A 15669-nucleotide genomic window follows, 5' to 3' on the forward strand; every position below is an offset into this window, starting at 1 on the left:
TTATTTGATTGCAGTTTGTCTGCTCTGTTTTCTATCCAAAAAAATTCAACTAATGGCAGTGCTCGTGACCACAAGCTTTTGTCTTTCTCTACATTCATATTCTCTTCTTATCTCCTCCACATTGTGTTCCCTCTCACTGTACATTCATGTGCAATGCACCGCTAGAGTTTGGAAAGAGATTTTTATGTTTATTTTTTTTCCTCCTTTTTCCCATATTAGGAGTGATGGGAATGGCAGTGATTGGCTTCAAGACTAAACCAATCACGGATCGAACGAGCGATCCTGACCGTCTAATCACTGGACCGGGCCCATTGAATACGGGTTTTTTTCTGTTCTTCTGTAACTGCCAGTTTGTACATTGTCGATCGGGACGGTTGAGATCCTCTTAGCAGTGTGATTTTTGGGATTTTGCCCATCCAAGAGGGAGCCCTCATATCACATGGTCTAGGTCAGTGAGTACATGCATGGTTTAAAATTTCGGTTTCGGTAACCATTTCGGACCCCACCGAAAACCGAAATTGGTCCGAAATTTGATAATTTGGTTCGAAATTTCGGACCGAAATTTTGTAACACTTTTAAAAAAAATAAAATCCCATTTAATCGAAATTTTGGACCAAAATCTGAAATTTGGTAAATGGCGAAAAATCAAATTTCGGAAAATTTCGGTTTCGGTGAAATTTAAAACCATGTGTACAGGTACAAATTATAAGCTTAAGGCTAAAAGAGAAAAAGAGAATTACTAATAACAGAGAAAGACGGGTTTCATAACCCCAGATATTCCGCTTCTCAAATAGTAAAACCGAGGTTTACACTAACCTAAGATCCACAACTGAAAAGGAAGAACAATGACAAACAAGATGTGCATCAACATATATTATAGAAGAACAAAACTGTGAGTAAATGACAAACAAGATGTGCATCAACACATAATGAAGCTTAAACGGAGATCATCCTAGTGGACAATCTCTATAAAAAATCACAGCAAAAATGAGTAAATGGACATAGGCTTAGTCACTGAAAAATAGAGAGTTAATAACTTAGGTCTTGTTCAGTAAGTTTCCAGTCGCGGAAAAGAAAAGAAAGTCCTGACTATTCCGCTGATGTGGGCTTTTTGTTTGTTCTATAGGCTTCCGCATATTTTTTAAGGTAACATATAAAATAAAATATCTTACGTGTAGCTTGAGTTTTTAGGCTAATTCTTTCCCTCTTTTCCGTCTCTTAGCAGCAAAAAAGGTATGTTTCCCTTGGCAGAAACTCCAAGCCTGATGACGAGCAGAATCTCTTAAAAGCACGGAAGAAATCCTAACATTTTCGTTCTTGAAACGAGTCCTGATGTTGCCAAGCTCCTTGATGCTACTCAAATCTATATTTGAGTTCGAACAACTCGGATGCGTGGGTCGTGCTCTTGTTGGATTCCGCTCAGTGGTGCGAGCTCAACCGGCAACCTGCATCCACAAACAAAAAGTTAAGGACCACCCGGAGTTAGAACTCCAGGGGAACCCTCTCAAGTCAGGCCGAGCAACCAACAGAATGGAGAACTGAACGGAGCTAAGAAAAGAAGATTGCTAGTATTCTTCGAGAGCATGCACACTTGAGGGAGTTATCTTACCCAACGGTTGAAATGCCAAAGGTCTGTCCTCTGGGTTCTCTGGAGTAAGTCTTCTTCTTCGATTGGGGGGGGGGGGGGGGGGGGGGGGGGGGGGTTGTTTCTCTTATGTAGACTGGAGTTCCGGTATCCTAGGCACGATGTGGCGGTGACGTGGAGTGCGTATATCGCTGGAGATTGCGACGCGCCAATGCATGAGCATACGATCCTGGAAGATGATTGAACATAGGAGATCCGTTGGTGAGACTGGTTGGCGGCTGACTGAAATAGGTCCTTGTACGACGGAGATGGGATTTGGAATAGATACGATTCTGACAGTGTCAGCTTATGATGATGATGGGACATCCAAGAGCTTTTTTGTGGAAGACTGACGTAGCCTACAATCAGCGGAAGCGATTTCTGAAGTTCGAATCAAACCAGATATGTATTTTTTTTTTTTTTTGAAAAGATAGGGATCTTGATCTTACCTCGAGCATGGGGACGCTTTGGACCGGATCAAGCACGGAATCATCGACAATGGCCCTTGCATGTAACAAGGGATGAAAAGATGGAAAAATTAAAAAAAAAAAGCTACAATCAATAGCTTGCAATTCCAATTTCTTTAGAACAACAAAGTAGATACAAGAGATAATTCCTCTTCAAATTTCAAATCATCAAAAGGTGCCTAAACTAAGAAAAACGGGGATTTATATTACAATATGATGACCACTAAAGACATATGAAAATAAGAAAAATACAAACATGACACCACATGACTAATGCTAGTGAAACCAAAATAAAACCTACACTAGGAAGACATGGAGGCTGATGTAAAATGCCCAGGGGATGCTCCTACATCAAAGACGCCAAGGAGCTAGGCAGGCTGTTTGGGAGAGGAGGCCGGGATGATGCCACTCAGAGTCGGGCCCGACAACGTGTACAACTGAGTAGTTTCGCCGCGGGGGTGGCGCCACGTGTAAGCATACGAGGAGTTGTTCGATTTTTACCCCATCACTCCTCGTGGACCCAAAGCCTCTCCTGCTTCTTGTTCTAGCAGTTGTAAATGTCGCATATGAAGATCAAGAGACCTCTCGATCCAGTGACAAATCGAACTCGGAATGATTTTGCGGATACGATTCCTCAATTTGCACACAGCCCCCTCTCATAGTTCAATCGAACGAATGAAGAAGAAAAGGACATAACTGCCAGTTTACAAAAAAAAGTTTTTTATGGGACAGGGATGCGCTGGTCATTTTAAAATTATTTTATTTTACCATTTTTCTAATTTTTAATCGGTATCTTTTCTCTTCCTTTCTTTTTTGCCAAATCATTTTCTCAGGTCTCTTAGGTTTCTGACCCGATGAAAGCAACTGAATAGACCCTTAGGGAAGTGGTGTTGGGTATGGAAAAGTGGAGACTTCATGGTCTGAGAAAGTGATAATTGGTTTAGAGTTTCAATGAAGGGATTGAATTTGAAAAGGGAGGGAAGTAGGAAGATAGAGAAAAAGATTGAGCAAACAAGTTTGACTCACACATGTGCAGGAAAGGGAAAATGACCAAAATACTCTTGGGCACAAAATAACATTTTTGTCTTCATTGCATCTCTCAAAATAAAATAAAATAAAAACTAAACAAAATATGCTTCCAAAAAATACACTTTAAAATTTAACACTCCCCCTTAAAGTGATTTTTTGGAAACAAGTCTAAGCTTACCACTAAGCAGCTCAAATGATCCTTTGGAAAGTGATTTTGTAAAGATATCAGCAATGTTCTATTTGCTCCTCACTTTTGCCACACTGATTATACCATCTGGTACTTTTTCCCGAATGAAATGATGCTCGATTTGCCTAGCATCTAGTACCATCTAGTTGCTTTTCTTGAAACTACCTAGCAAATCTAATATATCTCTAAATGTGTTTAATCCCCTGTTAATTAATAAAAAATAACAAGCATTTAACTTTGGAAGCTCAACACTTCTTAATTTAAATATACTACTATTACAAATTTATAACTTGAGAAGCTTTAACTCTTCTCTATTCAAATATACCACTATTACAAATTTATCAAAACACATATGGTTCACAATGTAAGTCTAATAAATTTCTTTCCTATATTCTAACATAAATGGAATCATAAAACTAATTGCTCCCATCAGGATTTCTAGGGAAAGAAACAATGGTGAACCCCAAAGGCACAAAGAGCCAATGCAGCAGTGAAGAAAGGTAACTTCCTGTTCAGGAACAATTTGGAAATGCTTCTTCTTCTAATATCAGGGAGGCAAGCATCATTCCTCTTATCACCCCATTTAGTTGTCCCCTGTTTCTTCATCTTCTTTACCTCATTTGAGCAACCCTCTTGTCTTCTTCCTATCATGCCTTCACCACTGGAAGAAAGATCACTTGTTATACCACCTTTCTCTGAAGCTTCTCCGAGATAAATGCAAGATGTCAACAGAAGTGAAACTATATTAATAATCCCATTCATTGTCTCATTAACTAGGCAAGATTCTCTCCATGGCTTCATGGGCTTCTTGACTCCCATGATTTTATCTTTAGCAAATGCCTTAAACTTGCCAAAAAAGGAGCCTATATCTCTGACTTTTGCTGCCATCTTCGATTTTCGAACAACAAAATCTTGTGTAAGAAATGGATTCAGATGGACGCTGACCGTCTTCGAGGGCTCAACATGATGAAAGAATGTTTCAGCTACATTACAATTTGATACAAACAATCCATGGTTAACTTCAACCTTCTCGTAAACTTCGAAGGTCGGAGTACTAGGGAAATCATTCATGTCTTCATCTTCTTGGAAGATGGCATGTGGGTCTTCATTGATGAATCCAAGAGAGAAATCATCTGATTGATATTCCAAACAGCTGTGTTTATTGTCAATGCCAAGGAAGTTCTCGAAATTTTTTTGTTCATAGGTTCCTCCTGCAGTCTAACTCTTAGTCAGTGGTAAGATCTAAAGAGATGATTTAGAAAATAAAATAAGGAGGAAAGCATGATCTAGAAGAAGAAGAAAAGAGATGGCTAGACATACCTTCAAAACAGTCTGGTTTCTCCCTTTGAAAATTTGAAATGCTTTCTATTAAAATAGTCTTGTGCTCTTCCAATGTATTCTGTCAACCAATTGGCTCACGTTAGCAAACTCCCCCAGTATAATGAGTATATTTTTGGAGCAAGCAGTTACTGCGCTCGAGCACAGAAACAGGGTGGGGCCACATTTTGGGGTGGGATCCAAAGCATTCATTTGATGGGCCCTTTCATGGGTAAGGTGTCCACCAAAAATCAGCTCCATTGGATCACCTTAGGGTGTCCATTTGTGGGGCCAAAAATGGACAGATTTGTGGACAAACAGTATCTGTCCATTTTTGGCCCCACAAATGGACACCATAAGGTGATCCAATGGAGCTGATTTTTGGTAGGCCCCCCATCCTTGATGGGGCCTTCCAAATGAATGGTTAGGATCACCCCCCCCCCCCCCTCTCCCCCCAAAATGGCCCCACCCCCCGGTTTCTGTGCTCGAGCGCAGCTAAGCCTAGCTTCTCTCGAGCGTAGCAACCATTTTCTCATATTTTTGTCATTACGAATAGAAAATCTGGAATTATTTCCAATTAGTAGTAGTGATGCTAGTAGTAGCAGCAACACTAGTAGAAGAAAATACATGCTTTTTAGCTTACCTTCCCTTGATCTTTGTCTGACATTTTTACCCCTCTTAGGTTCTCTACCGTCTTTTCTTCCTTGAAATCCTCTTCCAAATCACTTATCTGTATAAATCTTGTCTGTTCTCCTAATCCATGTGTCTTGGAGATAGAACTTGAAGAACCCACATTGGTAAGTTGAGTTTCTTCCATTTTGAACTCAGATAGAGGTGCAAATTCATCCAAATGAGGATAATTTCCTGCCCACATGTCCTGATAATTGGACTGGTTTATTAGTTCCTGAGATGCAAAAGCAACTGAAAGAATTTCTTGCAAAATATCTGCTTCTTTCGGATCTTCTCGATGGATCGGTTGTGGAAATTTTGGGTCCATGAGATCGAATTCAGGGAAATCATCCATCTCCAATGGAGGCAACGAAAGTCTTTTCTGCAATCTTCCGCATTCTAATGCTACATCCATCTGTAAAGACATTGAGATTCTGAGAGATTCAGAGAATATGGAATTGCATTTTAGTCTCTCAAAGAAAACAAGATTAATTTGGACATTTTGTGATAGCTAACAGATGAAGTAATCACTCTAATAACGAATAATATATAATGTTTTATAAAATTTTAAGAAACCTACTAAGTTGCATAATGTTACAAACCCAAACCAGTTTGCAATGTGATTGATCTTCTTAGAGGGTCGATCAACCTCTCTACTAACTTTGATGGAAGGGTCAAATCCTAATCTGTGCGCAAAGACACAAGTATCGGGATAAGTTTCTTCATTAATTTGAAAAAGGCTACTTACATGTTATTTATACCAAATGAAAAAACTCACTTGGCAACCATTTGACCACTTCCTCTGAAACTCCTACCCAAGCCAATCTAATTTCTAGATACCATAACCCTTCTATCTCTAAGAGGCCTACCCATACCTAGCAACTAGCCGTAGAGCAAACTCCACATGTAACAAAAATCTAAATTAATTTATTCTGCCCTGAGTGGGACCCATTTGAGCACATAACACATAATTAATAACTAATAATCTCTAATACCATCTAGTTAATAATATTTTTAATATCTTATTATAATATTTGTGTCGTTTTCCTATACTTTATGTAATATGTCAGATAGCATGCATATATATGTATATTGTCTATGAGCTTACAAAGAGAAAACATAGGATACAATTCTAGTAAGCTTTTCTCAAAATTCCTATCTATCTGCACCAATCTATCTGCACCCACTTACCTTGTCTAGTAAATGTTTTTTTTTTTTTTTTTGAAAAGTGACATTTATATTCATACCATGAAATATACATGGGGACCAGTAGTCCCACGATAGATTACATAGTATGATAGACCAGGAGGATGCTCCAGGAACCCGAAAGAGGAAACATACAATATTGTCTAGTGAATGTATTGATAATTGCATGTTTTTTTATTACAGAAAAAATGTCATGCCTTGCATGTTTTAATTGTGAATACATTACATTTGAAGAAAAAACTAATCGAACCAATAGAACATTTAGCTGTAGGAGTTTAGAACGTCAATTGCGCAACTACAATGTTAAAATCATCCATTTGATCAGAGATTGTTCAGTAATAACTATGCAATAACATGAAATGTTACCTTAGATGGGACATACTTAAAGCTTCCAGTGTTTGAAAATGGTGGGTCTGTGGAGCTAAATGCCTCTTCTGCCAAAAACTGCATCCACTTCCCATCTGTTTGAGCATTGATGATGTCCCATGAGGTTCCTTGAACAATACCCGATGAGGATGTCTCTGATGGGAAAGGATAACCACTGCTCTCCAAATCCTCTCCTCTTCCCTCGGAGGAGATTTCGATGGTGGATGAATGATCATTAGGTGCCCATTGAGAATGATCATCAAATGGCGCAGCATATTGTTCTCCGATCTTGGGGCCGGGTTCGCTCTTCTTAAAAACTCGGCATAACGCATAAGCATCCTATAAATAACATTCAATTGGTTAGCATGTGATATTTTGCTTGAAGGTAATTAAAGTGCCTAATTAAAAGGATATTTGGTAAGAATATTACTATTCAATTTGACCCATTTGCATCATCTTATGTGTTGACAATGTTAGTTCAACATTCAATTAAGCTATTCTATTTTCATGTTTACATGTTATATTTTAGCATTTGCCTGTTAACAAGTTCCCCATAACACCCACTTGTAGAGAAGTCTTCCATGGTCTTGTAGCTGTATTGGATTTAAAATCCAGTTATAATATATATAGTAGGTCCTGAAACTACTTACTGATCTATACACCTAGTAACATCAAGATTTTGGGAGACGTTGCTGCATTATATGCCGCAGCATAGCTCCAAAATATCAAGTTTTTCATGCTTTCACTTTGTCATAAATATGGCATCTTTTACCCCTTATTTTGGTTATTGACGTTCTCTATTCCAATCCATTTTAAATATGAACATTGGTTTCAAGCCTTTGAATTTTATTCCGATCCTGTCAATTGGTTTGTTAATAAGATGACTTTAAAGAAAATAAATGCAATGACACTATGCCTCTCAAACTCAAAAGAAACAAAGATGGTAGGGATGAGAATTGTGCAAAATAATAGATACAATAGCAGAAAGGTTGATGGGAAGAAATCCTCAATTGTTGTAATTTAAAGTAAAATGGAATGGTAGAGGGAGATGAGATTGCACCTGCAAGCCTGTGGGAATTTCACATTCTTTTTCATCGAGGCGGTATTCGTGCATGACCCAGCCGGTTCGAGCGCCGTGAGGGGCCCGGCCTCTGTAGTAAACTAGGGTCTTCTTCATGCCCACAGCACGCATTTGGGAGCTCACCTTCCGATCCTTTCCTGTAGCTTTCCAATAGCCGGCCTGAGTTGCACGGTTAGTCCTAGAGCCGTTCGGGTACTTTCGATCTCTGGGGCTGAAGAAATACCACTCAAGATCTTTGCTAGGTAAGAATGATTTCTCTGTTACAGACCCAATTCAGAAAATTCATTACAATGCTGTTTACGATCACATTGATGTTTGTGATGGTGGTGACAATTATAGTAGTGATAATGGAGTAGATAAGCCAAAAAAAAGGGAGAAGAAACTAATTAATGAAAGAGACTCCTAGTAGTCAAGGGTCTAGATTAATTGAGAAACTATATGATTAATTCGGTTACAACAGACACTCTCTTTGCAGACCAGTTTGTAGAAAAAATGTCGCAGAGTCTATAGACAGTGCAGTAAATAAATACCAAAGGTTACATTGATAATAATTTCAGAAAGTTTACTCATACACCATATTTGCAACTTTTGGTAAACATTAAAATAAGTTTTGTGGGTTCTTCTAGCTATTTCTTCAAAGTTCAGACCTACAAGTCTATGATCTTTAGTCTGAGAAATAACTAAAATAAACAAATCTTCAAAGCCTAGATATACTTTAGAATAGTAAAGGACCATGTTTTGTGGAGCTCCCAGGCCTCTTAGATACCATGGAAGTTGCCTTTCCTGACTTTTTTCTTCTTGGTTCTCTCTTTATATTTCCTTATTTCTACCCCACTTAGAAGATATTATAAGATAAAAAAAGGTGCTCGCTCAGTTTTCAAACAAGAGAACAAGTAGAATTCCTTTCAATGAAAACTGCATATTAGGGTACGTGGGTTGCTTTACATAGTTGTCGCTTTTCTTTCCTATTTAAACAAAGGAACTTCAAAGATATCAAGTACTATTTGGGATAAAGAAAAAACAAAAGGAAGATATGTAGGGGAGCTTTTTATCTTCTTGTAACATGTCTAACACTCGAAAACCCATTTAGATTAAAAAAATCAAAATGAACGATGTTAAAACCCTAAAAATGAGACCATCTTATCACCTGTCCTTAATATGATTTGGCTACCTTTTCATTCATAGCGAATTTCTCTTTTTTGTTGAAGTTTAATTATGTCATATTTGCCATTTTTCTGAAGGAGAGAGTATCTCTCTCTCTCTCTCTCTCTCTCTCTCTCTCTCTCTCTCTCTCTCTCTCTCTCTTGAAATGCATGAAATTGTTATTTCTCATTTGGGTCTGATATGTCTGCAATTTTAGTCTCTTTCTAGTCACACGTATTACTTGAATATATACATTGCTAGTTTGCTACCATATAGTACTGGGAATGACTAACCCAAAATGTAAGGGAGCAAGAGCCTCTTTGGGTAGCTCCAAAAATCATAATAGTTAAGTAGTTCTAGCAATGATATTGTTAGAGGCTTTGAAATAGGCCATAATGATTAAATTGAAGTAACATTATTTATAATTGTTAGAATATATCAGATTTGTGAGATTAGATTTGATGAGATTTGGTCATTGGATCATTAGTGTTATAGATTAGGCAACTGAGCTAAATGGGGTAGTTGGATTTGATTAAGATTTCTATCCTTTATCACCTTCTATGATTAAGCTAATCTCATTCTATGATTTCTACAAATCTCATTCAAGATTAGTGGAAATCTTTTAATCTTATCATATAGAAGCCTAATCTATCCTTAATCACCTTTAATGATTTTCCATAATCTAGAACCTAATGATCAAATCTCATCAAATCTAATTAATCTCACAAATCTAACAGCAATAAGGACCAATTTCGGCGGCATCCAAAGCAGCCCTAAATCATCACCATAATTATTGTTATTCATGATGTTGTTAAATTTGAGAAAATGGGATAAATATAGGTAACCTATATGTTAAAATCTTTATTACTACTATGGCTATTCAATTACAGCTCTAAGACAATGAAGAATATGATAATTAGGTTGTTGCAATGAATATAATGAAGAAGAGATATGAATATAAACCTGGTAAATCCCACGGCTCACATTTGTAGAGATCAACTTCAGGGATGATCTCCAACTCAATCTTACGACCGTTGATCTTTCTCTTGAGGTAGTACGCAACAAGTTCTTCATCAGTTGGGTGAAATCGGAAACCAGGAGGCAAAGTTACTGGTGCCATTTCCTGCTGACCTTCTTCTAAATTAATCCTTCAAAGTTAGAAAAACAAAAAAAAGATGACTAGCCTTCGATTCAAAAAACACACGAAGACTGGTCTCAAAGATCACCAACTGTACACTCTCCAATTAATGTACAAAAGCCTGCAACATTACACCATAAAAAAAAACATTTAGAAAATAATGGGAAACAAAACAGCAATAATGCTTATGAATTTTGATAAAATAAATTGCCAATGAGCGAAGAAGAAGAAGAATGCCAAGAAGAAAAAGGTGTATTAGTGCTAACGAGAGCACCAAATGGTGGCAATGGGGTTGTGAATTAGTGTAACAAGAAGAATACCAAGAAGGAAAAAAAGACCCATTAATGCTAATCAGATTCTTGATTAGAAAATGCCAATCCCATAGATAGGAAAACAAGATGAACTCCTAGAGAGAGAGAGAGAGAGAGAGAGAGAGAGAGAGAGAATTTCAAGAATTTAAAAAGAAAACCCATTAATGCTACAATGAGTCCTGATAAAAATGGAAATGAAAGAGAAATTTAGGAAAACAAGAATCCCAATGAGAAAAAGGGACCCATTAGTTTTAATAGGAGATCTTGGTAGAAGAAGGTCCAAATGAGAGAGAGAGAGAGAGAGAGAGAGAGAGAGAGAGAGAGAGAGAGAGAGAGAGAGTTAAGAATGTCAAGAATTGAAAAAAAAAACAACCCATGAATGCTACAATGAGTCCTGATAAAAAAATGGAAATGAAAGAGACATAGAATTAGGAAAACAAGAAGAATTACAAGGAAGAGAAGAAACCCATTAGTGTTTAGAAGAGCAAGGTAGAAGAAGGTGCCAATGAGAGAGAGAGAGAGAGAGAGAGAGAGAGAGATGAACCTTGGTAGAAGAAGGATTTGATTGAAGAATAGGAAAGAGAGGGCTTGATTGGGTGTAATCTCCCGTTTTAAAGAGAGAGCCAAAGACACAAAAAGAGAAGAGAGGCTTCCAACCCTTGCCTTTATCTTTTCAATCTTTTTCAACTTCCTTCTGATTCTTGGTGTCGTTCATATCAAGCTCTGCCCCTTCTTTCCCCCCTCTAATTAACTCCCTCAAATATTCCAAGCCTCTCTTGTTGTCATTTTATTTTGACACGTGGCATCCATCTATTGGTCTCTTTAATCACTACCTATAATCGCCGCGTGGCAAAAAGCTCGGGCCTGCAATTTCGGCGGCTTTCCATTTTCTTACCCAACGCAAAAAACTGTCCCTTTCACACTGGAATTCGTTCTCAAAATATCGCCGATTACTACGCCTTCGTAGTTACGGGAACCTTTGATTCTCAGAGGGTTTTATTAATGTATCATTTGCCCCTTCTCTTAATAATAGCTATTAAATAGGGAGATGTTATCACCACTACTGTATTTTGATGAGGGCACTCCTCACTTTATTAAAAGTACCGTATGGCCCGCACCATAAGACGATCCAAACCGTCCATTAGATGGGCCACAGTTATGCCCCAAAAATCATTTCCATAGGTTGATCCTAACCCTCCGATCTATAGACGGTTAGGAAATACCTATGGAAATGATTTTTGAGGCACAACCTATTTATTTTGTAGCCCATCTAATGGACGGTTTGGATCATCCTATGGTGAGGGCCATCCAATACTTTTAATAAAGTGAGGAGTGCCCTCATCAAAATACAATAGTGGTGCTGATAACATTTCCCATTTAATATCTTATACATGTTAATATCTTATGGTGTCCACACTTGTGAAGGGATTTGCTAGCTTCTATACTAGAAGGCATTTCGCCGATGGTCTTGCATGTGACACCAGCCACACAGGCTCACTTTTCAGCAGATTTTGTCTTCATTCACGAGGTTTTTGCTATCACATGCAACCATACCATCTGCGAAATGCCTTTTGCGACGGACGCTAGCAAATCCTTTACATTTATAAGATATTATGGGGCTGTTTGGATATGTGGATTTTAGAATCCTGAATTTCCTCAAAATCCTGATGGAAAATGAGAGGAGAAGGAGGCCGTATGCCGCTTTCTGATCTCTCGCTGTTCTTTCGGTCGAGCCAGAGAGTAGGAGATCGTCCCATGTTTTAGAAATCTCAGGATTGGGAAGAGAATTCTAAAACCTGGATTTCTCACTTAAAATCCAAGAAACACTTTCGGGACAACATACATTAGCTTGACCATGAACTCTCTTACACTGTTTTCAAACCAAAGCCTGGATTCTAAAATCCGGGTATATGTGCTGGCCCACAAGGGTTCCATTGTAATCCCCATTACATGGTCAAAATCCTTCATAATCTCTCCCAAACAGATCTAGAAACTCGCCGAGGAAATAGGTACAGATGGGGCCTACTTTTGCTACGTGCTATAAAGCTGACACGTGGTAGGACAGGATCACTTGTGCTGGCCCCATATCCTTTTTGGATGTGCAATATTCCCTCTCACTTTTCCTTTTTTGTCAATCCATCTTTAGGTGCTTTTTCTCCTTGCGAGTTTATTCTTCTCAGAAACAAATTAAAATGGTTTATTTATGGCCCTTGGATGAGCATTGCGTGCATCCCTAGGTTATGTATGCCGCGTACAAGTGGGCCCTCCCTTTTTATTTCGTGAATAAAATAAGGATACAGATGTTAATAATACATTTTTCAACTATTTTTTTGGATTTGGGATCAATCCTTGAGTGTCAATATGAAATTCTGGCTAGCTTCATAAAGTGGCAACCAAAGTTCTTTCATATTCCAAATGGTAAAAACAATAAATAATAAAATTCAGGGGACTACCTAGTTTGGTACTCTCTCTCTCTCTCTCTAAAAAAAAAAATGCCGGTTAAAACTCGTTTTAATGGTTTGCCGTTTAAAACTTTTACAGGAAAACGTTTTCAAAACATTTAAAATGCATTTTAAACGTGTTAAACCCGTTTTTTTTTTTTTTTTTTTGCCAACTTTCCACCTTTACCCGGACTATATTTTGTAAATTACAAAATTTTAAGGGAAGTGATATTTACGCCCCTTTTGATCACCGGGGACACCCAGCGTCAGTGTATCAATGGCAAAAGCGGGGCTAATTAATGTACTTTATGTCAGAAAAATCCGGTTGATCGCAAAGTACACTGGAAAATGGGTGTCACTAGTGATAAAAGGGGCGTAAATATCATTTCCCAATTTTAAATGCATTTTTATGTGTTGCATTTTTTTTACTATGTTTTTTCAAACCAAAAACCGCATAAAACTCGAATTTTTCCAGTCCCGTTTTATTGCCTAATCATGTTTTGCTAACTATAAGCGTGATATTACAAAAAATCAGGATGGGACAATTTTGTGTTTAATACAGTATTGGTTCTGAAAAATGTTGTAAAAAACGGTAAAATAAACAAAAACAAGAAACAGTATGTTTAGGGAGATGATTTTTTCGCCCCTTTTAGGATTATGCACTCCCTTTTAACGTGAATTGTGGACAGACTTTAACGATTTTTGACGTGAAATCACACTAAAAGGGGGGGCGCATAATCCGAGGGGGCAAAAAATCATCGCCCTATGTTTACTGCGTTTATTTTATTTTTTTAAATTTTGTAGGCAATGTGTTTAAAATTTTATCACTTACAAAACTAGAGCGATGGTAGAATTGGAGAGTTGGCCAAAAAAACATGTTTAATGTGTTTTAGACATTTTCCTTAAAAGTGTTTAAAAAGAAGTTTTGCTAACTATGGCCCCACCATAAATGGGTGGACTACCGTACCAATCTAATTCGTGAGAGAATTGGTTTCTTTTTTTCTTTGAAATAAATTAGGTCTTGTATTTATATAGTGTAAATGGAAAGGCTTTGCAGGTTATTTTTTATTTAATGAACCAAAGAATCTGGGACCGAAAGGTCCCCGGCCCATTACCTTACTTTTGCATTATGCAAGGTTTGAAAATGACAAAACCAGGTTCAAATTTTGGTATAATTTTGTCACACATGAATCTAAAGCCCCCCCCCCCCCCCCCCCCCCACAAAGGGCAAAAAGAGAAATTAGCTCCAATCCAATTCAAATTTTGGTTGCGGCTTTCCGCGAAATTGCCTAGCAATTCCCTAATTTTTATATATTTTTGATATTGGGTTTTCCCACTTAAGATAATTTGGTATTGAACAGTGAAGCTAAGGCTTTTTAGGTGGGGACTTTTGGTATTTGCAAGACTAATGATATTATCACTTGCAGACTATACAATCTTTTGTAGTCCCCTTTAGAATTTAGAATGTCTCTATCTTCCATCATCATCCTTAAGGACATTCACTCTCAGTTCATATTAGTGTCACTTGGATTAGGGCTCAAGATAGAAGTCTCACTTGCTCTTCCTAACACAACAATTGCCGTATAAATAGTTTGTGGGTCAAGTAAATCGGTAAAATATCATCAATATTGATGGATTTTTTCCAGTTAGTGGGTCGAGTAAATCATCAATATTTGGGACGTACAGCCCTGTCTAGTGTATTTATGACTACTCTTTACACTACAAGGGGCTGTCCGAAGTTAGAAAAAGGGATCTAGACGAGGCTGTCTCAAGTTAGAAAAAGGGGTGAATATATCATTTCCCTTAAAAAAAATATGCATTCATCCAATAAGAACTTTTGATTTTTACAGCGGAGCGAGTGACTACTCTTTTACACTAGAAGGGGCTGTCTCAATTAGAAAAAGGGTGAATATATCATTTCATTTCCCTTGAAAAATATGCACATTCATCGTATATGAACTTTCCCATTTTACAGGGTGGAGAGTGACTGAATCCATTGATCATGACGTAGAGTAGGAAAGTATTAATCTCTTTATGAAGGTAAAGATAGAATGATGGAAGCGTCTAGCGTGCCCTGGTAACAACGAATTGCATCGCTTTAGGACCACTGAAGTAGGGCCAAGCTAGCCACAAGGTGATGTGTCATGTGATAAAAGAGGTTGAGAGTAGATTAAAAGTTGTAATTATATCAATTTTCAAAGTTAAAGTGATCTCAAAGTAAGGCCTAAAGAGAAAAAAAGAGACTCGCAAGCTCTTTTTCCTTCTTTTTCCTTTCTTGGTGAAATTTGTATGAGATCAAAATCCACCCCATTAGATGATTCTAACCCTCTGCTTTATAGTCATTGAATGGAAGGTGAGAAATCAAAGAAATAATAGTTTAAAAAACCTAACCTTTACCGGCAGATCTCTTATCCGGCTATGTAAACCCAAAAGAGGAGCCGAGGGACGCTGCATCATTTGAGCCGCTAACCTTCTCCATCTCTTGACAAAAGTTATGAATGACTCTTTTGAGTCCTGATTGGTTCTCTCAAGATCCTTCCTAGTGATCCCACTTACAATACCCTGTCTTGTATTTAAGTCGTCTGCAAAGGATTCTGCCCGCCGTTCGATAGGAATTACGCTTCAAGGCGGCCCACCACGGCTCATCCGCCGCGGAGGCTTCACCAACGACACAGGCCCTAGGATTACAC

At 37.9% G+C, this 15669-nt stretch overlaps 1 protein-coding gene across 1 annotated transcript; it reads right to left on the bottom strand.

Annotated features, from left to right (window-relative positions):
* Positions 1-3543: 3543 nt before the first annotated feature.
* Positions 3544-11197, bottom strand: LOC143854523 (NAC domain-containing protein 54-like). The gene is made up of 7 exons (XM_077364535.1): positions 11083-11197; positions 10053-10348; positions 7926-8203; positions 6866-7204; positions 5268-5708; positions 4628-4706; positions 3544-4518 (listed from the first exon to the last, which is right to left on the bottom strand). The coding sequence occupies exons 2-7, from the start codon at positions 10207-10209 to the stop codon at positions 3746-3748; spliced, it is 2067 nt and encodes a 688-aa protein (XP_077220650.1). The 5' UTR covers positions 10210-10348; positions 11083-11197; the 3' UTR covers positions 3544-3745.
* Positions 11198-15669: the final 4472 nt, after the last annotated feature.

This window comes from Tasmannia lanceolata, unplaced genomic scaffold, assembly GCF_043159265.1.
Source record: "Tasmannia lanceolata isolate RefF3 unplaced genomic scaffold, GAP_Taslan_0.1 ptg000020l, whole genome shotgun sequence".
Classification (NCBI taxonomy): Eukaryota; Viridiplantae; Streptophyta; class Magnoliopsida; order Canellales; family Winteraceae; genus Tasmannia; species Tasmannia lanceolata.